The sequence below is a fragment of the Python bivittatus genome, unplaced genomic scaffold, assembly GCF_059951505.1.
Source record: "Python bivittatus isolate LINGU-HERP-01145 unplaced genomic scaffold, Pbiv_v1 ctg000270_np1212, whole genome shotgun sequence".
Classification (NCBI taxonomy): Eukaryota; Metazoa; Chordata; class Lepidosauria; order Squamata; family Pythonidae; genus Python; species Python bivittatus.
The window spans coordinates 326,846-352,509 of NW_028277050.1; the positions used below are offsets into that span (position 1 = coordinate 326,846).

The window sequence follows — 25,664 nt, forward strand, 5'->3', positions numbered from 1 at the left end:
AAGAAAGAAAGAAAGAAAGAAAGAGAGAGAGAGAGAGAGAGAGAAAGGATAGGAAGGAAGGAAGGAAGGAAGGAAGGAAGGAAGGAAGGAAGGAAGGAAGGAAGAAAGAAAGAAAGAAAGAAAGAAAGAAAGAAAGAAAGAAAGAAAGAAAGAAAGAAAGAAAGAAAAGATTTTCTAAAAACAACTAAAGAGACTTGCACTCAACATTTCTATTAAGAGTTCCCCCTGGAAGGAAGAATATTGGAGAAATAATATTGTAATGATCCATATTGGAAAGATATTGATATGTCAAAACATAGATTTCAATGAATACTGCTGTATGCACATTAATGTTCAGGAAAAAAATGATGAAAAGGAAGTAATAACTGCTGTGAGAATGTTGAACTATGGTAAGGCTGCCAGTGTAGATGATATAACTGGAGAAATGTTAAAATATAGGTGTAATGTGCTCATGGAGTGGTTATGCAGCTTGTTTAATGTAGATATGAAGACTGCATCTGTGCCTGATGATGGAAGAATCAAGTCATTGTTCCCCTGTACAAAGGAAAGTTAGCAAGAGTGAGCTGAAAAAGCTCAGTGGCATTCGCTTGTTAAGTGTGCCTGGAAAAACATTTGGCAGAATTCTGATTGAAAGGCTGTAAGTACTGACAGAGTGCAAACATTGGGAAGTACAGTGTGGCTTTTTTCTGGGCAGGAAGTGTGCAGACCAGATTTTTCCTCTTTATTGAGAAATGTGTGAAAGTGAGAATCTGTGCATTTACTGATTTACAGAAAGTGTATGATAAAGTTGAAAAGTTTGAACTATGGGATATTTCGCTTGAATATTGAGCTGAATGAATGTGATAAGAGCAGGAAAGGATGCATGAGGATAAATGGAATGCTTAGTGAATAGTTCATCCCTGAGCAGGGAGTAAGAAAAATATGTGAGATGTCTCTTTAATGTATTTATAGATACATTTATAAGGCATGTTTTTGGTGATGATATAGACTTCTTGGTTAGGGATATGAATGTGTGCACACTTTTGTATGCAGATTATACTCTATATAACTATACTATAGTTAGCTGAGAACCAGAATGACTTGCGATGAACATTACCTAGATAGTGTCATTCATTCATTCATTCATTCATTCATTCATTCATTCATTCATTCATTCATTCACTTACTTACTTACTTACTTACTTACTTACTTACTTACTTACTTACGTACTTACAAATTTATTGGCTGCCCAACTCCAGAGGACTCTGGGTGGCATACAAAACTAGAAAAACATTAAAAACAGCTAAAAACGTTAAATCAGACAGACAGCCCAGACTAAAATGATCTAATAAACAACAAAATCAACAAAACAAAACAGGGGCCTTAAACAAATAATAAACATCAACCCCAGGCCAGGAACCAAAGCTAGGTTTTCAAAGCTTTCTGGAACCATTGTATCATAGACAGTATGATGCACTGAGACATGGATCTGAAAATCCATGTATTAAAGACTGAGATACTTTTGTTTGACACAGAAGATGAAGTGAATGGTTGCAAGTTAAACATAAATGGTAAAGAAATCGAACAAGTAGGTGATTTTTTTTACTTGCTAAGATGTTTACTAAAGGTGGAAAACAGATGGAGAAATTTTAAGATGCTGATTGAAATGTAGTGAGGAATTAACGTTTGATGAAAGAAGCAAAAATGGCTGTGTATAAGAATGTTTGTGTTGTTGTATAGAATTGAAAGTTGGGTGTGTCAGAAGAAACAAAAAAAGTTAAGTGGAATGGAAATTAGTTAATTAAGTGTGTGTGGTTAAAGAAGAGATAAGTTCGACAATGATGGGTGCTGAATGAATGTGGCTTGAATAGAAAAGTGAGTAATTAGTACAGCAGTATACAGAGGTAGTTTGGTCACATAAAGAGAAAGAATGAAGATCAAATCATAAAACAAATATATGGAAATGGGTTAAAAAGAAGGAAAAGACCCAGAAAATTGTGGTTGGATGGTGTTGATAAGATCCACAAAAAGAACAAAAGCATATGAATTTGTGGATGGATATGGTGGAAGGATAATTTGCAAGGACAGAAAGGTATGATGTGAAATAATGGATGGTGTAGGTATGAACAATTTTAGCTATGTTTCCTTTTCTGTTTCTTATCCCATGCTTTTACTTTCTTTGTCCTACAATTTTTTACTCCTTTTCTGAACTTGGCATAACATAACTAACCCTGAAAAGGAATAGTGTAGTGGTTATGTACGTTTGTATGTATGTTTAAGCTAGAAGTTTTATTAACTTACACATAAATGATTGACTAACAAAAGTTGCCATAATAAAAAGAGTGATTCTAAAGAAAAAAGGATTATACTTAAAACTTTTTCCCATCTGTGACAGAAAATGCAGGGAGGTCATTTTTGAGATGATAGTAGCCATCCTATTTTTTTTTTAATGTTGTCATTAAAAAAGAACAGTTTTTAAAAATGTATTACCCAAGAACTATGAGGCATACTTTTAATAAATTAATAAAAAGTCTGCTTCAAATAATCATTATCAACTAAAGCAGTCTTCAGTCCCTAGTTACAGCCAGGCTGTGCAGCCTTTCCCTCAGAGCACATATACAGATGTTTATATGGGACTGCTTCATGAATCTCTCTTGGTGTTTAGAACTTCTGCCGTGACATAACAGTGCTCCATGTTTCTCTGCCTTTTCTTCCCCATTCCCGCATACGCTACAACTGGTGGAGATGAGAAAATATTTAGCATGGTTATATTAGGACAGAGGTTAAGCAGAACTATACGTTACACATGAAGGGAAGATGGGATTTTGGGTAGAGTCATCATTTTTGGATCCACCTCTGTGTTTCTCCTTTTATTGTTGCCCAGAGACATTTCATCCCTCCTTGCCTCCCTCCCTCTCTCTGCTAGGTTTCCCCTTCCCTTCCAAAAAAACCATTCTTAAGACTTACCAGGCATATGGATTTGTCCTACTTTTCATTTCCACAAAAATTCATTAGATTTCAAGAGCTGCCTCTGAATATTCGACAGAGATAGAAGTGGAGGGTGGAGGGGGAGGAACTTCCATCAGCGAAGCATATCAAGTTTTAGCCATAGCCTCGACCACATTGATGCAGGTCTTCTCATGCATAGCTGCCATTCGGAGCAGAAAATATCATTTCAAGACACGGCTCTGTGCAGTCTGGCTGAAGAAAAAAATTAAAATTTAATTCCCACTTCTTGTGATTCTGAACATTTGTTAGCTGACTTCCCCATGTGTGCTAGCAGTGAGGCACAATTAAAAAAAAGGGCGTAAGAACATTAGTAGATATACTAAAATAGGGCAAATCAGTAGTAAACAGATTCTGAAAGGCGGGAACTATTTGAAGTCTTAGACTGGAAGGGTTATAAAATGGAGAGATACTCACTACCCAGCATAACACAAAACAGCAACTGGGACTGGTGAATCTCAGACAGATTAAATTATGTAGCAGGAAAAGCGGGATTTGGTGAAATACACAGCTCCTGTGGATTAGATTAAGTTCATATGTTCATATTAATATAATGTATTTTTGGTTTTGGTACATGTAGGGAGGGAAGGGGCTATATGGATTCAGTGAAGGAACCCGAGTGAGCCTTGAACCTTGATTCTCATTCTGCAATGTTTCTTAAATAAGGCAGATATTCTGGGAGAGAAAGAACATTTCCACATAAGAATTCAGATCCACTTTGAAAGCAGCTTCAGGTGTCCATGTTCCCAAGCCATCAGCAGTGTTGGAAAGCTGAACTGATTTATTTTAGGTCACTTGACACTGCTTTGAAAATTGAATTTTTTATTTTTATTTTTAAAGATGGTGGCTCTGTTGCCACATGAAAGGGAATTCACCCCCTTTCCAAGCTCCTAAATTTTGCACTTTTCCCTCAGTAGCTGAGACGGAAGGATCCTGGCAGCTGCTGCTGCTTAGAAATTGACTAGACTTTCTGCTAGCTGATGAAGAGCAATGCCCAAATATTGGTGCTGCAGCCATTGCCTCTTCCTTCTGTTCTTGTTACTGGCCTCACCACAATTATTTTCGCAGAGAGAAGAGGGGGGGCAAAAAAAAGATATTCTGTGTTAGAATAGCAGAGCTGCCCCTTAAATCTGCCAAACAGAATTTGGGAGCATTTCAGGGGAGAGCAGAAGATTTGAGGAATTGGAAGGGAGGATAAAGGGAACGATCCAGCAGTGAGAAAACTACTCGCCTACTGCTCCAAAGAAATTGCTGGAGTGTGTGGAAAGAGCCTCAGTTTCCCATCAGTATTGGAGCAAATTGGGTTTTTAAAAATTATTTGTTTATATTTATTCAGAATCTTTCATAGAATAAAAGACTAATCAAAAGAAAAGAAAAAGGAAGGAAGGAAGGAAGGAAGGAAGGAAGGAAGGAAGGAAGGAAGGAAGGAAGGAAGGAAGGAAGGAAGGAAGGAAGGAAAAGTTAAGAAATATAATGACTTTCATCCTTCTTTTCAACAGATAATTACGATCTTATAGTCCCTCCTCCCTCTTAGATAGTATATAAGTCCCTTCAGCCCCTCATTTAATCCACACTTTTCTAAATCTTCAAGTATTGGAGCACGTAGTGTGCAAACACCAGACATGTTTTTTTTTTTCCTAAGGGCAGTGCTAAGCGCATGCAACTGGACCCAGATGCATGTGTTGAAATGTGCTGATCCTGCTTCAGAAGAGGCAGCCCCACTCACGTGGCTGGGAAGAGAAAAGCTGGAAAAAGCTATGCTCCCATCAGGATTAGATGGTGGCAGGTCTGTTGGTCTGCCCTTTCTTACAAGATGAATTTCCTTCTCATTCACTTTGGAGATTTAAAGCAAGAGAACCCTGTGAATCTTCTGTTTGGGGCATATCAGAGGCCGGAAGGGTAGTTATACTTTCTCCAAACAAGAAATCACCTTTTTTTGCATGAGTTGAAGAAAGGCTGGAGCAGGCAGGCAGGGAATACCACAGAGTACCCCAGAATGAAAGATCATCTGTTCATTTATTTGTCTGTGAGACTACAGGAGAAAAATCCCTCAGGGTAGAAGTTGAATTCCACATAGCAATTCTTTGTGACTGTGTCATTTGGAGCGGGGTGGGTGGGGGTGGGGGGGATTCTCTGTTGTGAACTGCCTGGATGCTCTGCTCACTTGTAAGCCCTCAGAGTTACAACTGGTCCAAGCCCCAGCATGCATATTAAGTTCTGATAGCTGTGATTTGGGGTTTTTTTGACGGGGGGAGGCATATTTTTGTCCACAAGGATGATCACTCTCTTGGAACTGTCACACAGAGTGGTGTGTGGACAACAGAGCCTCTCTTTCATCTCCTGCGTAATTCCCCTTCTGCTAGTGAGAGCCTAGAGGCAAAAGCCGCTGCTCCCCCCCCCCCCCCGCCATTTTCGATTCCATATAATGCTGTCACTGCTCTTTCCCCTATATGGCACGACAGCGTGGCTTGTTTTCTCAGCATCAAGAAGGATATGCCAAGGCAAGGCTTCCTAATTCCTCGGTTTTGTGTTTTCATCTACAAGATGCTTCTATTGCTGGGGTCATTCATGGGCTTTCAGTTGCATAGGCATTCGTCTGAAAGGCTACCTTTTTCCTGTTGTTGAATCAGTGTAGAGTCAGATTTACAGATGATTTAAACTAGAAATGACCCAAAGGCCGCTTGTAGGTAATTTGTGGCTTCCTGGTACTTGGTATCCCACTGTGGGTGGGTGTATCTCTCTCTGTGTGTATATTATTACATTGTGTTGTGTTGCATTATATTATATTCTCACACGATGGGTGGTTGGATGGATGGATGGATGGATGGATGGATGGATGGATGGATGGATAGATGGATAGGTAGATGTAAGCTTGGAATGAATATGAGAAATGGGGGTGGGATGGGGGGCTTCAATCCCTCTTTAACCCCAGGATGCTTACACAGAAGGTGTGAAAACAAAAGCAAAACCACCTGAAGTAGCTCTACAACCAGCCCTACTTTTGTGGCTGCTCTGGCCTCACAGAATCATAAAATTGTGGACTTGGAAGTTACCATAAAGATCATTGAGCCCAACCTTGGCCTCCTGTCCCTATATCTGAAGGGGAAGCAAGCAAGGTTAGCAAGTCAGCTATTTAAACATGGGAACAAAATATGGTTAAATCATCCTGTTTTAAGAATCACATTTGACCCCACGTTGTAGAGTTGCACGACGCGCTGAGTTTTTAAATAACCTGTTAGGTTATTTAAATAACTACAGTTAGGTTAGTTAAATAACTACAGTTGCCAGATCTGGACTGCAATCACCTAGATGGCCACTAGATGGCAACAGATAAAATCGTCTTCTGTATCTCTTGGCTGCTCTCTGGTGGTTGTCTGAATTTCAGCAGCCTAGACCTGGTAGACCTAGCTTAAACATATCATAGAAACACTGGCAGTGGAGCATGTGGCTTGCAGCAAGAACTGATTGAAAGAGACAAATAAAAGCTGGAAAATTATTTCTGGAACCAGTCTTATGAGGAAGAGGGAAGCCAAAAGCTAAACCATAGTTTGTTTAGTTTTTCAAATAAGCCGTCATTGTCTAAATTCACAGTTCATGCTGAACCACAGAGAAGCAAACAATGTTGTAGCTCGGATGAGATGAGATCAGGGCAAATGAGGGTACAAGCCAAACGAAGCAGATGGAAAAAGAAATAGTGTACCTATATTTCATTGCAAACTAGGCCCCAATGTGTGTCAAAAGAGAAACTTTTTCTTAGGAGAATATTACTGTATAAGTGGCATTCAAAGGATGTGTGCACTCAAACTGTTCAATAATAGTGATGTGTGATTCCCAACTGCATTATAGAAGCATTTTTCACTCGGCTTTACATAATTTTCTCCTTTCCCCCAATGATTTATACCTCTGCTCAAATAAGTTTTAAAACAACTCAAAAGCATGCAGAATTCATGAACCAGAAGGAGCCAAATCACACAGTGCTGTATATTAGACACATATATGCTTGCTTTTGTATGCATTGAGAGGGGAACCGCCTTTATATAAAAATGAATTAACCCGTTCTTCCCATGTATGAATGCTTGAAATTTTTTTTCCCCAACCTCATTCTGTATTGGCTGTGTTGAATCTGGGTTGGAGGAAAACAGCTTTAAAAGATTAGGGGTGAGGAAGACAAAATGGGATTGGGACCAGATGTGGCTCATGTCCTCCAAAGGGAGGGAAGGTAGGCATCTTGTTATCTTAAAAATCTTTTTAAAAATCTGATCTCCAGCTCAAAACATAATTTATACAATTACAAAATCGAAGGCATTCCATGAGGTCCAGGTTTATACTACTCGTCTAATGCTTCCTAAGGAACCACATGAATCTGCTAAATATTGTGGCTCCCTCTTATTCTAGCATAAACCTCTTTGGGTGTGCCCACACTTGTAAACAGCTATTTGCCTAGGCACCCAGGATAGATTGCAGGTACATGTAGGCAAGTAGGACGCTTTGCAAAAATTAATTTCTTTAAATCGCAAGTGCCAAACATTTCTGTTCTTTGGCAGGAAGTAAAAAATATTTCTGACAAATAAATTTGGTGAACTTAGTTTAAGACCAAGGGTAGCATGGGAAGACATGATAAAGTGCCTGCAAACATTTATCATCATATATATAAATGTATTAAGTCCAAGATATCCAATGCATTGTGAACTTTGGAGGGTCCTTTTAGATGGGGTAAAAGAAGATCTTATGTTAAACTAAAGACTGAACAACTAACTTCCTGAACAACTCTTGAATTCAGCTTGGATTGAGGTGCTCAGATCTAACAAGCTTCTATAGCACAAGAAATGCTTCTTTCTATAGCAGATACTAGGTGTTGTCCTCCTGCTGTACAGAAGGTCTACATTACTTGGTCAGTCGAACCTATAAAGCAGAGCTTAATAAAGATGTGTACATTGTTGCTGCTTAGAATTATAACTTAGATTGATTTTTAGTTATTCTTGGATGTAGTTGTATACAGAGGTGGTTTATTCCATATTTGCCTGAAGCTTGCCCTTATTGGTTGATTACATCATATTAAAGGTACTTGACTAACTGAATTTAACTGAATTGAATCTAACTGAATTTTCTTTACATGACTGAGTGGGTCAATCTTGTCTGAAAAAAGGCAGGGCTCACTGGGTAGAGAAGACTTGCATTAGAACCAGACAATTAGGTAATTATCAAACAACTCCTAATTTTCCTTTTTCTACATAAGATGATTGAGCAGATGGTAACCTTTTTGCTCTAGTGTTTTAGTTTTTGTTTAATTGAGGATGCTGGTTTTCTAAATTAATTCCAGACCATCTTTAGACCAAAACTTCCCTGATGGGCATTCTGTAACTAGCAATAGAAAAGTACTTAAGCCTGGGCAGATCTGTGCCACAAACTGTGAAGGAGCAGGATAGACTGGAATTGCCAGAGATCACTTTGTAGTAAGCATAATTAACCCTTCTGTTCCTCTGGCAAAGTTTGATGTAACCAGAGGCCAATCTACACGAGGTTTTTCTTGGTGCTGTGACATTTGGCTGCCTCGTATGACACCTGGCACATTCCCTAAGCCATTTTCTGGCACTATTTTCCCATCAGTATTCTATTTCCACACCTCCACCTTCTGAGTTCAATAAATTTCATTAATGTTGCTGTCTGAAATTTCTGTCCATATCCGAATTGTATAAACTCGAGTATGGAGATCCCATAAACATTTACTGGTGGAGGTATCTTCAAAGCTATAGAACCAGTCTGGCAACATTTCCACCCATCGTTCACCTTTGACCTGAGGCAAGATTGTTCTGCCTTGCGTTTGTTTTATAACTGGATAGCTGGTTAGCCATGCTTAAAGGAAGAGTTGGATTTTCAGTGTGCCTTTATACAGCTGACACAGCCATTTTTTTTTCTTTTTAAACCCCTACTGCCCCAGAATTGCACAAGTAGACTCATTTTTTAAAAACAAGCCAACAAAGAAGAATATGTAATATCTTACTGGACTTCTCACATTGCAACACTGGAGCAAAATATTTGTGGCATGTACAGCATGCTAAACCAGATGTGATCTTTCAAACTCATCCTGGTTCTCTTGCAATTAAACCACTACAGTATGTGCTGGTGTGTGACATTTGATTATATTACAGTCGCAGCAGATACTGTGCTGTATTCATTAGCATGTGACCTCTAGAGAGGCTGTTGCATATGAAAAAACCCAAGTGGGCTCCAGCATTGACTATCCTCAGAATTTCAGCATTGCATAGCAATTTAACACTCTTTAATAGGTTTGCTGGATTGCAGTCCAGAAATCCCCCATAGCTTTCAGTTTGCTAAAGCCCATCTCCCTTCCCCCCTTTTTTACTTCACAACTTGCTTAGAGTTCTGCTAATTACTGCAGGTGAATTATAAACCAGAATGAGAAAATTAAATGGAAGAAAGCCATGGTAAATTAAAAATCCAAATGAAGTCTTCAGGTTGCAAAATGACTGTCAAATAACAGATGATTTTAAACTAGTAAGTTCACTTGCTTGTATCTAAAATGGCACAAGTGTTATCGTGGCTTATCCAATAATAAATATAAGTTGGTTGCCCAGTGAAGACTAACGTGGCAACTTCTTTTGAAATTCAGGACTCCAGTAGAAGATCAAATTCCAGGTTCTTGTTTGTTTTAGGCATTAAAACACATGTACACATGTATTTTGAATCAGTTGAAGTGGATAGAACTGGCACCTTTGTAAGGTCACCTTTCTCAGTAGAGCTGTCCCTCTATGCCTTTTGTGGACTCACAACACCTGTTGTGTAGAAATCTGGAGGCAGAAGTGTTGCATTCCTGACCTCAAAAAGGTAGAGAGGTATTATAAGTAGCCTAAGCAGCAGTAGCAACTTTATGCTTTTATTAGGGCTTACTAAGTGCCAAGTTAGCTTCTATGAAACTTCAGATCCAAACTTCCAGGTCACAAGCTGGTCTTAATGAAGACATAGTAGCAGTAATATATCCTTAGCATGTTGATTATGCTGCTTTTTTTAATGGATTAATTTTAATAAGTTTCTTTGGGCCAATAATGACCCAGTTGAGATGGATTTTCATGTTAGCTGTTTTTATTTGGCATATCACAAATATGCACTAGATTTGGTTCATCTGCAGAAAATGGACAAATTAGTTACCACTCCAGCTTATTTCTATGCACTGTTTCCAAACTGCAGTTGGAAAACTCACCAACTGCAGAAGCTGATAAATACTTGAGTTCTAATTGGTATTTTAGTCTGTCAAGTGTTGATTAAGTCAGTTCATCTTGAAATTCACAAAAATAGCTTCTCTGTACAACCCCCAAATCCTCATTTTTCATTCCAGAAATGATTTTCAGTTTTTTGCTACCTTACTGAAAAAAGCAGCTTGCAAAAAGTCTGCTTTTATATAGTAGCCTATCACAAGCAGGGACTGTGACCACAGTAGACATTGCAGTCTCTTAATTGTTTTAGGCATATATTTTGGTGACTCTCTTGATAACTAAATGAAAAGCAACTCTGGAGAATGAGCCCTCTGAATATTAATTAATTGATTGATTTGTGTGTGTGTGTGTATCTTGATTCTCCCAGGATTCCCTCTCATTCTCAGATATGCACCATCAGACAGCACGGGAGGTAGCTGTATGGCAGTACCCTATATTTGCTAATGTAATAGGATATCTAATTATTCCACAGAATGCGTAGAGATTTTCTAGCTCCTGTTTTTCCAGTCTTTTTGCCCCCCTTCCAGTTAAATTATATGCTGCAGCTAATAAAAGCAGAATGAAAAGTTGATCCTTTGTTAAAAATAATGTTGCTAAACTGGCATTCATGGGGCAGGGGAGGAACCACATAAAGGTTCCTTGAAAATGAAGTGTTTTGAACCATCATGTTTTTGGATTTAGTTCCTACTTAAAAAAAAAAAAAAAAGAATATCTACACTGTAAATCATATCCTACTCAACACTGGTTCATATTGTCAAGTTTCCTGAGTAACATTTTTGAGTATATTTATACCTTGGATTTCTCCTATCAGGGAGCACAGGATGGCTTTTCCTGAGTTTTTAGACAATCTTCTCTTGAAGCACGGTACAGGTACAGACCCAGGTTTGCTGGTTGCATAATTAATGTAATTGTAAGACATCCTTAGAGACATCCTCAGGGTTGAAGGCTTTCCTCCCACATGACGAAAGCAGCATCACCCTGTTGTAATGCAAGCTCCGCCCCTTTGGGAATTGCACGCAGTGCGGCTTTCTTCATTTGCCCCCTCACCACCCCCCTTCCCCTGGACAACTCTAAGATGGCCAATGAACTTCAAAACTTTGGTCTTATCAGTGATTTTTTAAAATGTCAGTCGTTTTCAGAAGCCGTTTGGGTGTCTTCTTTTATCCAATAATGTTGAATTTAGTAAAACTAATTCTATTTTTAAAAAAAAACTAATAAGAAAAAGTAGTGGTTTCCAAAGAGAATCTGTGGTCTGAACTCTAAAGTTTGATTCTCTACCAGTGCTTGGGAGTACTGAATTCAAGGAGATACTTAACACTTTCAGTGGAGTTTGTTTCCAGAAACTCTGTATCTAGAAGTAAATAAGATGTATTTGGGATACTATGGTTAGAATACTATAGGATCCTGTTATAAAAGTATAGGAGAAGTTGCCTTCTAATTAGTAGAAAGACTACTGTTGTTTTTGGGGTGTTGTTTATTTTCACAATGTTTCCAAATATGCATTTCGTCAGCACCCAACCAAAGGAAAGAAAACATTTTCATTTCTTAATCTCAGCTGTTTCTTTAAGGACATCAACATTGGTCACTGTTAGGAAACAGTATCCTCAGCTAAAATAAATGTCTATTACACAAGACAGTTGGATCCTGTGTGCTTGACAGAAACTCTAGTTTCAGCATCTTGCATTCCTTTGTGACAGGTAAAATTAGAAATGCCTGGTTTCAAATCAGACTTAAATCAGCCATGTTAAGGAAATCACATACTGTAAGCATTTAATATAAAATATAATATAAATTTGTGACCATGCAGGCATCGATAATAACACTAATTAATATCATTATAAATATTAACAATATATTGAAATATATTAATAATATTAAATATATAAGGGGGGTTGTTTTGAAACTATGGTCTTGGGTGGAGAATTTTGGATACTTGGAGGGTTTGATTTTATTTCTCAAAAAGTCTTATTAATAGTAGTAGATCAAACACTGAGGATTACTCCTTTTTTTAGATTTCACATGCACACAAAAGAGTATTGCATTTATGAGGGTAGCCTTCAATGTTTTTTTTTTTTTTTTACCCAAGTTGTGCCTTTAGGTATAAGATATTTTTTATTTTATCCTTGGGGTGTCCGCAGCAATGATCACTGGCTTCAAAGCAATGAGTGTGACCCGTGTTCAAACCCCTGCCTCTTTTCATGTGTGTGCAGTGCATGTGTCACATGTTTAAAAGGGGTGGGGCCTTGTTCACCTGGTCATGTGCCCCATTTTGAAGCCAGCGACCATTTCTGCAGACACCCTGATTATTCTGACAGCATACGCAAGAAATTCATATATATCTAAAGTCATTCTCTGTCATCACACTGAATTAGATCTGATAGGAAAATAGGGGGGACTAATACTAGCATTAGTCACAGCCACGGTTGAAGATGCCTCCTTGGATTTCTCAGAATTCCCATCCAGCATGCCAGTTGGGAATTTTGGAAATAAGGTACCAGGCTGGGAAAGGATGGACTAGAAATCTCTGCAGGTATTTCTGTGTTCAGTAACATTTACAGTTTTATCATCTGCTGTAGCTGGAAAATAGAACCTACCCACAAAAGAGTTGCTGATCTGCTGAAATTGAACAGATTGTTCTCCATTTCTGTCTCCTTTATATTTATAGCTTGTCCCAGGGGCACCTTCAAAGCATCGGCGGGAGATGCGCCCTGCAGTCCTTGCCCTACCCACAGCTATGCTTCCATCCCGGGCTCCCGTGAATGTGCCTGCCAGACTCACTATTACCGTGCTTCTTCAGACATCTCAGATGCCCCCTGTACTAGTAAGTATCTGAGAATGAGGAGGATTGGCTTAGTTTTGTCCCTGTCTCCTTTTATACCTTGGCTTCTTCTTCTGTCCCAGTCTGTTTGCTTCTTTTCCTCCAGCTTCTTCCATTCTTCCTTCCCTGTGTTTTGGTTTCTTCCTCAAGCCCCTCGTTCTCTTCTTCTCTCAGGGCCTCTAGTCCAGTTCTGTTACATTTCATCCTTAGAGAGGTGTGTTTCCAAAACTGTCCTCTTGGAACTTCCTCATGCACAGGACCATGGAAAGAACAGGAATCCCCAGTCTTCCTAGGCTAGTTGCCTATTTAAAGCTATGAGGAACAGATGATTGATGGGTGGGGAAGGAGGAGGTTACTCATTCACAAAGTGGCTGTTTAAATATGACCTCAAGACATGTTTGAAAATGAAGGTGATGGTGGAAAGTGGTGTGTGGTACTGCAGATTCCATTGGTTCGTGACCTCAAAAACAGCAAAGTATCTTGTGGCTTCTTAAAGACTAATGTAACTTTTTATAATACTGGGCTTCCATTGGTAGCATCCAAAGTGATCAATATAACCACAGAGACTTCGGTCCCCATCTTGATTCTTCTCTTCTGGCGTTCTTGATCACATCTGCTTTCTCCTTTGTTACCTACCAACCCACCTCACGTTCACCATCAGTGCTATTTGCTTTCTGGACATATCTTTAAAAGTTAAATAGAATGTCCATCAATCGGGGAATTGTCTATTTTTTTAAAGGAGCAATAGGATGGAAATCAATTAATTTTTAAGGTGTATCCCCATGGCAAGCATTATGTGCCCAGCCATGATTCAGTGACATTCATTGTTTCGGTGATGCTCATATTAAATTTGTTTGTGTTTAAGGTGCCACAAGATTCTTTGCTGAAACTCAAGTTGTACTTAAAAAAATCTTGAAAAGCCCAGCGAAGCAGAAATATAGTGAATGCTGAAATTAAGTTCACATTCATGAATACCTAAATAATAATAAATTGCCTGGCTGGGTTGGGCAGTGACAGCTGGTCTAAATTGAAATCCTTCCCCATTTTTACCATTCCGTTAGCAAAATGTGGTGGGGATTTTAAGAGGTAAGGGGGGAAATGGAAGTGGGGTTCCCTATTGGTGGTAGTAGCAGCAATTCTTGAAATCTGGAAATAATTTCTTATGGCTGTAGGCTGCTTTGGGGTACCACACTGTGTAGTTTTCATCCTTGAAGTTTGGGTTAAAATTGTTCCTTGAGAAAGGTTTCTCTCTAGTTACGTTTTGCTTGGTTTGCTCCAGAGATAATGAAATACAGTAATGACACCGCCTACCTTTGCTCCCCTGTGTTTGACTTTTTTCTATTACAGTTTTTCAGGATTTTGTTTTCCACTATTTTGTAGGCATCCCATCAGCCCCTCGGGACCTCAGCTATGAAATTATTGGATCTAATGTCCTTCTGACCTGGCGTCTCCCAAAGGATCTGGGTGGTCGAAAGGATGTTTTCTTCAATGTCATCTGTAAAGTGTGCCCAACTGGCTCTCCAGGACCTTGTGTCCGTTGTGGGGACAGTGTTCAGTTTGAGCCCCGGCAGGTGGGGCTAACCGAGAGCCGGGTGCAAGTGTCCAACCTCCTGGCCCGTGTTCAGTACACCTTTGAGATCCAGGCAGTCAATCTCGTGACTGAGCTGAGCCCAGATTCTCCACATTATGCTGCCATCAATGTCAGCACCAGCCAGTCAGGTGAGGAGCATTTTTTGTTGACCACCATCGCTTCTTTTAACCCCTCTTGTTCCTCTATTTTCAATTGCGACTCTTATCCTTCTTCTTGCTGTCATTCAGAGGTGGATGACCATGAAATGAAACCAAAGGAAACAGTGGGTTTCCACTAATAGTGGCAGTGTGGGAGGCAAACTTTAGGTAGAACCTCAGCCTGATACCATTTATGACCAAACATCAACCTTTCAGATGTGAGGGCAATTTATGTGAAACAGAGCTGGGTGAAATTGGTGAGTGGGTAGAAAATGCTCATGTTTCTGTCCTCCTAGTCTCCTGAAAAACTTACCCTGGATCTTCATCTTGTGGCTGTATGAAGTCACAGAAAGTGCAAGCAGCAGAAGCAAATGTCCATTTCCTTATTTTCCATATAGCCTCCACCTCTCCCTATTTGCCCACTATGTTGTGGAAGGTGTGCACAGATGTATTTCAGGGTGCATTCTTGTGATGTTGAGCCTAATGTTGGGACACTCTTGTCACCTAGCACTGGAGGAAAGGGAGCATTAGGGTGGGGCACTGTACCCCAAAATACTTTTTTTTAATGGTCCAACTCCAGCAAGATCACCAAATATTTATTACCTTGCAAGATTTTGAAAGGATATGAAAAAATAAATCTTGCACGATTTTGAAATCCTATGAGATTTCAGCTCTACATTTAGGTTTCATGGGACCATCTAGAAGTGTCAGTGGTGTCTACAGACCCCCATTGCCAATACATCTGAGCACTTTTTACAGCTTGCAGCACCGTGCACAGGTTGTAATACTTCATGGGTAGGTAAGTCATGTCATCAAATTTTTCAGTACAATTCAGCAATACGTTTTATTAACTTCTCATATTTAAAGGGAGTTGCTACAACCTTGGAAGATAAAGCTATCATGCATTGCCAAGGCAAGGCACATATTCTCATGGCCCTTGATACAACTTTTTATTTTGTTTGTATCCACTCCCCAAAAACTTGGCAGAAGAGAAAGGGCTTGCCTTTGCAGTTCAGAAAAAGATCTTTGAAGTGAAATCTTTGGCTCAGTATATTGTATGAAATACTTGGAACGTTCTAAAACCTATGTAAATATTGAATATTATTAAAGTCATGCTATTTGGATTTACCATCTGAGGCATCAGTGTCTCTTAGACCAGCCAATCCTATTAGATTCTCAGGATAATGTCCTTTCTCTTATTATTACTGCAGGTACTAAGATGCTAACTGCTATTCCTACTTGGAAATTTTACAGTATTTTTACACACTCAGTATGCTTTATATAGTTGTTCAACGATCCATATTATAGATGGGAAGATTGAGGTTGGGAGACAGTGGATTGCTTAAGGCCACTGAATGAATTTATAGCTAAAGTGAGATCAGAACTACAGAATTTGGTTTCATAGCTTAATCTGTTGAAAATCAGAGTCACTGTTCTCCTCTCTCTCCCTCTCCTCCCATTCTAGCACAGTCAGATGATTGTATGTCTGGGGTTTTTTTTTTCCCCCTTAGTTGCTTGACAGAGTAGCCAACCATATCGGGTAGAGGAGCAGTTGCTATGAGAAATGGAACCTTTTGTCTGATTTTGGCAGGGGGCTGGGGGTGTCTGATGTAAGAATAAATAGCAATTTTGTCCTTTGGCTTTATCTAGGCAGTAGTTTTCTCCTAACTCTTGTAACAGGGTAGTAGAATGAATTGGGAAGTTGGGGATTCATGATTATGAATGCCATAAATACCTGTGAACTTCTTGTGTGTGTCCTTATTTTGTGGATAAAGGCCACAAACAGCATAGCTATAACAATGTGTGATATTTGGAGTCATGTATGTCTGTATTTATTTGTTTATAAATTTATATTCCATTCTTCCAATAAGTACAAGTAACTCAGGACAGCTAACAATAATCAAACCCACCAAAGCAAAATTAAAATAATTTAAGTATAAAGCATAAACAAGTTTGAGAAAAAGGAAACTTTTATAAAACCAGGACAAAACAGAAGATGGCATATTCAGGCGAAACATACATTGCGAGTGATTTGACTGCCTTCCTAAAAAGGAAGTTCTCTTCTTTCCATTAATCAGAAGTTATTCTGGTCCATCTTTTACTGTTTTCTGTACTTTTGAATAGGGAAGAAGATGCACATTTATGCCTTGAACTGCTGGCCCTTTACACTTTTAACCCCATGAACCCCATGATATCCATGAAGATGAATGAAAATTTAGGGAATAATAGTAAATGGGCAGAAAATAGAAAATAAGCAAAACAATCAAATAAAAAGCATCTTTATCTCCAACAGGTTTACAGGCTGAACAATGGTGTAAATTGCTTCTAGCTTCCAACTCTGTATATCAAAAGCACAAATCCCTTCTACATCTTTCCCCACAGTTCAGAAGAGAAAGGCAAGGTCAAAATGTGTGTTGCTACTTCTGTTGGGTGAAATGTTATCTGAAGCCAGATGATGTGGCTACTTTGACACTGAGCTGCTTTGGTCAAGGTGACCTCAGCATGGATATTACACTCCCTGAACCATTAGCCATAGGGTCCCATACATTTACTCAAGGTCATCTATATCACTTCCTTCACTGTAACTAGTGGAATTGAAAGTAAGAGAATCTCAAGCCGTTCTGGAGTCCCCATCCCCAGTTAATGACTTGAAAATCTAGTTGAATGTTGAACAAAGAGATTGAATTCCTATTGGCCAAGGCTTCATTTCCCTTCTTTCCTGTTAGTTGAGCTGGCATTTGTCAACAGCACTTGCAAGCCACCTATGCCTTTTACTGCTGCGATAAGATGATCTGGAAAGGAGATAAGGCTCTCACTTGAAAAGTTCAACATTTGTCCTTGTTGCCCCCCCCCCAAAAAAAAAGCAAAGGGGGAATCTCTGGTGTGGCTCCCTCAGTGGTAACCAAACACCAGCAACAACTTTAGTGGCAAGTTCCACCTCCCAGGAAGCATTTATTCCTCAGTGATTAGGTCCTTATTGTGTTGGGCTTATCCTCAAAATATATGTATGTATGTTTGTATATATGCATATATGTCAGTCCTTTACTGACTGCTGTATATACTGCTATAATCTGTATGGACTCCCAGTGCTTACAGCAGTAAAACAATGGTAAAGCCAAGATCACAATACAATAATAATACATTATAGCCATACAAATGGGTACCAACTCATCATTGCCCAAATGTCCCCAGGAAAAGCTCTGTTTGTGCACTCCATGAGGAAGATTGTACTGTCACAATGTCTGCAAGCCCCTGTCCCCTTAACCTCCCAATAATGGGGGAATGTTAACAGATTTTGTTGGGGAGCACACACATAGGCAAGTCAATTCTATGGTTCTGGAAGAAGACAGTGCTGAAGATGTCTAGAAGACAAACTATGTAGGGCTTCATAGGATTAAACCGTCACTTTGAATTGTACTTGGAAACCTATAAACAAGGAATGCAGTGCCGGTGTTACATGGCTGTGGCAACTCCCACAATGTCCTTAACCAACAAGGAGGACGCTACATTTTACACCAATAGCAGCTTTCAGATGTCTTCAAAGGCAGCACTGAATAAAATGCATTGCATTAGTCCCATAGTGTTGTACTAAATGCATAAGTTACCATTGTCAGAGCTTTCTACTCCAGCTAGTGCTGCAACTGGTGTGAACTTAACTTGGAAAAATCCAAGGCCTCCACCTGCTTATCCTGTAGTAACCATGAGTCCAGGATGACCCCAAGTCATAAACCTGCTCCTTGAGGGAAGTGCCAGCCCATCTAGAGTTATAATTGGAACTGGTAGAGAATTCTTCTGAACAAAAAGTAACCCTGTCTTGCTTGGGTTCAGCTTCAGCCTGTTTTGTCCTATCCAGGCATATCAGCCTCCAAGACTGGCTCCACATTTTCACATTATCTCCAGCCTGGTCTGTGGGGAGATGTAAAGCTGTGTATAAAGACTGGATTGGGGAAACATGGTTTTAAAATTGGAGGAAAAAAAAAAACATATGCTATGTTGGTGACCCTACTCTGATAGTTGAAAATGGAAATGATCTGGAAGCTCTAATAATGAAAGTCAAGGAGCATGTTAAAAATGGGATTAAGATTAAATAGAAAACCAAACTGATGACAACAAGTATAGCAACCAGACTTAGAATTCACAGTGAAGTTATTTAAGTGGTGGATAGCTTTTGCCTTTAAGACAGACTATCAACAGTAAAGGAGCCAGCAATCAAGAATTATATTGCAAGCTAGTGAATAGTAGGGTGATGTTAGCCTTTTGAGGTAGTCCAGACAAGAAGCACAACCAAAAGCATTAACACTATCGTTATTGTAAGATTACATTAAACAGAATCTTGCAGGGCTGGAAGTATTTTTCCCCTCCTCTCTTTTTAGTCTCCAGAAAACTAGGGAGGGTCTCTTCTAAAATGCTTCCCATGCTTTTCCCCCACTTGGAGACTGAGCTGCCTCTTATCAGACCGTTGCCTCAGCTGGGGATCTTCCTCCTGTCTCCCAAAGTCATTCCCACATACCATCACAGATGGTAATGAAGGTCTTGGAAAACTTATTCATACCCCATGATGTGTCAGTGCCTACAAAGATCAGAATTGTACAGGCAATGGACAGCCAAGAAAACAAAGTTAAAAGTTTATTAAAATATATGCTCATATATATTTATATATATATAAATAATATAATATTTATATTATAAGAATATAAATAATATTCATATATATAAAAAACACACATTTTTTAAAAAATATCTCAGATGTTTGTTAAAAGCCTATTCATGTCTGAGCTAAACATATCTGGAAGACTGATCAAGTCCAAAACCTTCTAACTGTCATTGCTAGAGTACAAAATTTGACTATGATTCCAGAGATTTCCCAGTCCTGGTTGTTTAGTAGGTAATTCACAACTGCCTTGTGAGAATGATCTAAATAGTTTGTAATATGAGGGGAGATTAACAAGATGGTAGATGGGGCAATTCAGAAGTACATGTGCTACTGTTTCAATGTCAGAGTCTGAACTAAATAAACTGAATAAACACTCTTGATAAGGCATACCATTGAATCTATCTGAACAATTGAGGGGAAAGCATCCAGGTTTGCCAATAGGAAGGACCTCCTATGGATGGGAGTAATGAACAGTACAGATATTTGGGAGTAGTGAAGGGAGGATGCATTAGCTCATTTTAGTGGAGCTGAGAAATGATGGTTTTATCATTTTGTAAATCAAGATTTAAAATTCATTGCTTGAGCTCTCTCCAGGCTTCATCCAAGCCTAGCATAGATAGAGATTGGGGGGTCAGCCCACAATGAACCAGATCATCCATCATTTGTTTCTTCCAAGGATGCTGGTATCTGTTGAGCTAGAGATTTTTTAAAGACAATACTTCAACTGGCAGAGTCATAATGGAGCTTCAATTGAAATGCAGCCAAGCTCAGGTCAGAGGTGTGCATTAGCTACAATGGAGAATTCAAAGTAGAGATCTCTAGAATTTAGACTGAACGTTGCGCACCATATAGCAAGCGCCTTAGCAGTTCAGCTTTAAAAAGTTTAATTACTTTGGGTGCATAATTGTGGCCCCTACAGCTGAGTGTCTAATTACTATGTTGAAGGCTGTTTGGTCACACAAGTAAAGGTTTGAGGAGTGAAAGCTTCCAGGAAGAAGATGATCTGGAAATAAATATAAAATTATTGAAAAGCCTTTCCCTGCTCAATTTGATCATTGTTATCTTAGTAATGTGGGAGTGATGAGCATGGCACTTGCTGAATGCTATCACCTTGGTTTTCACATGATTAATTTCTAGCATTTAAGGATGGCAGTAGGAAACTAACATGTGAAAACGACATCCCAAAACTACTTGGATATTAATATTGCTTATATTAAACTACTTGGATATTAATATTGTTTATATACATTTAAATGGGGGGGAGGCAGAATATATTTCTGTTTGACTGCCTTAGAAGTTAGAAAAGGATCAGTCAGTTCTCCATTATTTGAACATTGGAGCTACATTGTAGTACCTTGAAGCTTGGTGTAGTACTTTCATAATTAATTATAGGAATTGGCAATCAATAAAGGAAGCTGCCAGTTTGCCACAGACTTTCTCAAGGGATTGAATCAAATGCCACTTTCAGATCTATAAAAGCTGCATAAAGAGCATCTCCAGGAGGGTTAGTATACTTTGCAGCAAGTTGGTGCAACATTAGTCAGTAATGGAAAAATCTGATCTGAAGCTAGCTTCTTCCACTGCTAGAATCCTTTCTTGAACCATCCAATCAGCAAGCTTATGGTAAAAATGTTTAGTGTATAATTTACTAATTATAGGCTGATTGGATAGTAGTTAGCCAGGTTGGTTTTCTTGCCTTTTCAATATATTGGCGTTGTAACATGGTTGTTCCATTCTTTGGGGATCTGTAGGGAGATGTTGATGCAGGTGAATAAGGGGGCTAGGACAACCCACCTACTGAGACTCTGTTTCAGCATTTCTGGAAAAAGAAAACAAATGGACTCCAGAACAAATCAATCCAGAGTTCTCAGTGGAGGCACAAATGGCCAGGTTCAAATTATCACTTTATGTGAAGACCCAGCTTCCTTGAGAAATCCATAAAGTTGGGGAAGGTAGAAGAAAAAAGAAGAAGAGGACAACCAGCAAAAGGTGGATGGACTTAATTACAGTGGCAGTGGGTCACTCTTGGGAGTCCTGAAAGAACAGATCATCCTGGGTAATGTCTGTCAATGTGGTTGCCGCAGCAAACAGGAGCCATGTTCAATCAGAATGCCTGGCTATCAGTGTGGCCAAAGTGGAGAAAGGAGTTGAAATCTGGAAAGGGATTTTTAAAACCAGTTTTATTATGAGCCAGTTTACTCAGGGTAGCAAACGGCTGAAGGATGCTATTCGGTCTAATGTCCTCCATGTCCAGATCACCCACTAACTGCTTTAAGATAAAGATGATGTGAAGTATATGTCTACCTATGTGTGCAGGGCCAGATATCACCTTGGACAATTCCATCACTGCCAATTTCTGCTCCCCCATTCAACACACAGGCATTCACACCCATCACCCTAGCACTTGGGTTAGTTCTCTCATTTAGACCAAAAGTATATTGATAACAAAGCCTCCATCCAGAAGCAGATGTTTCTGGGTGGAGCTAATAACACTGTTATAGTTGTGATGTAAAGACAAGAAATGACAGCAAATTATCTTAAAAATATGCTGCTTTCCTTCCACTTCTTTCAGTAAAATGTGAAGCACATAGTGTAGCGTTGTAATTCTGTCTGCTCTTTTGAATGACAATTGCAGCATTCAATTAGGCTTTGTCAAACAGGGTTATGCAAGCAATTCAGAATGGGTGGGGTTTGATGTGCCTTTCATTGGTGGAACATCTTCCATAGGTGAACTAAGAAGGGCTAGTTTCTTGTTCCATGTATACTATCTTTAAAGTCTGGTCCAGAGGTCCAAACAATTCTCTCTGTTCTTGGGGAGATGGAGGGGGAAGGAAAGCTGCAAAGGGATGATCTGAGAGGGAAGGTCCCCTATGTAACTCCGCAGACTTTGACTTCTGCCACACTGGTTTCCCACCCAGTAATCTGGACCCACACTGGGAAAAAATAAAACCGCCATATCCTGGGTGTGGGAAAATAATGGTGCTGCATAACATGTCATGCTTACATGCAAAAAGGTATAAATGTTGGTGAAAAATCAAGGTAACTTTTGTACATTCCCACCTCAAGAAAGAAATAATATTATTCTGAAGAAGTTCTTTCATTAGGTGGCCTCAATCACTATGACTTCATTTGACTGTCTGCTATCTGTCAGTTCTTATTCCCAGTTAGCTCTCTTTTTTACCTTTTACATGACACATTGTTTCCCTTTTTCTTCTGGCTACCTTTTGTCATGTCTCTTCTCATCCTTGCATGTTTCCAGTTCCCATCAAATTCTGTTCCTGGCAACCTGTATTTCACAACATTTTATAACAAATGTTACAATAATGTGCCTGCCTGTCTGTCTTGAAAGGGAAGGCAAATGAGGGATAGAGAGAAGATAACGTGATGTGAATTACAGGTCTTCCTGCATTTCTTCACTTCAGACTCTAGAGTTGGCCAACCCAACGTTGAGTGTAGAAAGCTCTTCTGCCTTCCTTAAGGTTAGCAGGAATCAGAATTACATTTCAGAAACTATCAATAATGTAAAAAACAAAGAAAATAAATGGTTATAGGGTTAATTAGATGAGGAAATTCATAACTTGATATGTGGAGCTTATCTTAGATACTCCTTTTCTCCTCCTCTTAATTCACTGTAACAATTACAGTCCAGTAAATATTTGAAATAGTTTTAATTACCTCTTAGTGTCATATACTTGTAGGATCCAGACTTTACAGGTACTTATATTAAATTATTTTACCTATACTTTGTTGACCAAATTTAAATAATGTTGTGACATACTTTGACAGTTTAAAAATATACACTTTTGAACTTCAGTGCCTAATATGAGAGAAAAGATGCATTCAGGTATGCATTTTGGCAAGGAATTACAGAAATGTCCTGGAATTATAAGCAAAAAATATGTAAATGTGACATAGGCCCAAAATAAGCGTATTTGCCCCATGCCTTGAAATATTATGGAAAAATGTTTTAGGACATTTATTATGTTAATTTGTAAATGTATCAATATCGATAGAACAGTATTACTAAAATGGCCAAATTAGGAAAGGACAAATGTTGCTGCATTTACCCAAAAGTGTTAGCGTTTCAAGATGTTCCTGGTTGAAGCCCTTTGTTCCCTGACATGCGCGGTGCAATTGGTAGTTTTTTCTCATCTTTGTTTTCTTAGTGGTGCTTCCAAATTGGGCTTTCTTTCTGCAATAAACCTAACATTCATAGAGTTCTATAAAGCAGTCCAGGCATTGCAGTCTTCCATTTCTATTTCTTCCAGCTTTCCCACTATGTCTTGGATCTTTTCTACACACCCACCCACACACACGCAGAGATTCACAAAGGAGAGAATGACAGAATAGATGCACTATGTCTTGTCTGATAGTACTATAAACCTTCATCCCAGAAGCACCCTTAGTTCTGGCGAAAAGGAGCAGCTAATCCTGTGTGCGGCCAGCAGGATGTCTTGTGTCTGTTTCTAAATGTGGAGAATAACTCAATTCCTCCAGGGAGCTTCCTGGGGCTCCTTCAGCTGTTCATCCCCCAGAGGAGACTCAGGAGACGTGAGAGTGCTGAAAGTCTCCCCTCTAGAGCAACGGTCCCCTTGGATGGTTATTCTGATCAGGTTCTTCTTTGTGTGCTGTTTTCTCCCCCTCCCCTATTCACTTCTCTGGGATCATTAGGAGCGAGGGTGACACGAGCTGCCCTTGATTTATATTGACAGCTCATGCTAACAAGGCCTCTCTTCCACCATCACATAGTCCTAGCTCAACCCCGCCTCCATTTATTTGTCCCCTTTGGCAGCTTTTCATTTTAGTTAGCTTTATTCCCTCAATTACACATACATTTGGGAGGATTTGCCTGGACACAGAGAAAGGCAGGGGAGGGGAAGAGATCTAGGAAGAGAGAAAAAGGAAAAGCTTTCTGCATTAGTTAGAGCAGGAGCAGGAGCTGGCCAGAGATTTCTGAAAAGCATATAGGCAAGGCAGGAGGGGACAATCCTTCTCTTGTTTGTCCCCAGTATCTAGTAATTGGAGGCATAAGGCTGGCCCCAACCCTGTTGGCCTTCCAGAAGGCCCTCAAAACATGGTTTTGTCAACAAGCTTGGGGATCCCATGGTAGAGTGGAGCCTGCTGGATGGTTCTGTGTTGGTTAACTGATGCACTCTCTGTATGTTGGCCGCCATTTTGTTTTGTTTTGTTCTTTTACTTTATTTTTAATTTAATTTGTGGTTTTATTGGTTTTTATGTATTTTACTTTTATGTATTTTGTTGTATTATGTACGCTGCCCAGAGTCACTGTGTGAGATGGGTGGAGATAGATAGATAGATATACACATATATATATACATCTATACATACATACATACATACACACACACACACACACACAAACACACACACACACACACACATATATATATATATATATATATATATATATATATGATATAAATATATAAACAAACAAACAAATAAGCAAACAAGCAAGCCCCTGAATGGGAAAATTTGATCAAGGTATAGGCTACCAGATCTAAATTGCCAACATCTAGACCAGGGTTCCTCAACCTCAGCAACTTTAAGATGGGTGGACTTCAACTCCCAGAATTCCCCAGCCAGCCAAGCTGGCTGGGGAATTCTGGGAGTTGAACTCCACTCATCTTAAAGTTGCTGAGGTTGAGGAACTCTGATCTAGACAGACACTGTATCTCTTCACCACCATTAGTTGGGTTGCCCAGACCTGGTAGCTGCCTAATCATAATTGCCACTGATAACCTAGCCTCTCTACGTTTGCCTAGATGTAAAACCATCTGTATTCATGATGCTGTTGTGGTTGTGAATTCCATGATTTAATTTGTTATGTGAGAAATTCTTTGTGTGTCCATCTTAAGTAGCCAATTTGTTTCAGGTTGAAGAGAAAACCGTGCCTGCCTTTTCTAGTATCTATGTTTCATGAATAGTTGTATAAGCCTCTGTCCTGCTAACATTCTTGGTTTCTCTTTTAAACAAATATGGTCACAATGTTTTAACCTTTCCTTTTAGATAGGCTGCTCTGATCTCTTTATTATTTTGGGTTCCCTCTATAATATCCCTTAAAGCTAAGATTATTGGAATTCAAGGCAGGGTTCCATTGGTGGTCATAATATTCCTTCTTTCCTTCCTAAATATTCCAATATATGGATTCTTTTTTACGGTCAGCACACATGAATATTTATGATATTGAGGCTGTAATCATGTATGTGCACATACATAAATCCA

The 25,664-nt window shown here is 39.2% G+C and overlaps 1 protein-coding gene across 1 annotated transcript in view; it reads left to right on the top strand.

The window, feature by feature from the left end:
- The window catches only part of LOC103049495 (ephrin type-B receptor 5), a 172,729-nt gene that overhangs the window by 90,687 nt on the left and 56,378 nt on the right, over positions 1-25,664 (top strand). The window contains exons 5-6 of the mRNA XM_088138560.1: positions 12,884-13,039; positions 14,417-14,755. Of these exons, the coding sequence (XP_087994686.1) occupies positions 12,884-13,039; positions 14,417-14,755 (495 nt within the window). The remainder of the gene's footprint in view (positions 1-12,883; positions 13,040-14,416; positions 14,756-25,664) is intronic.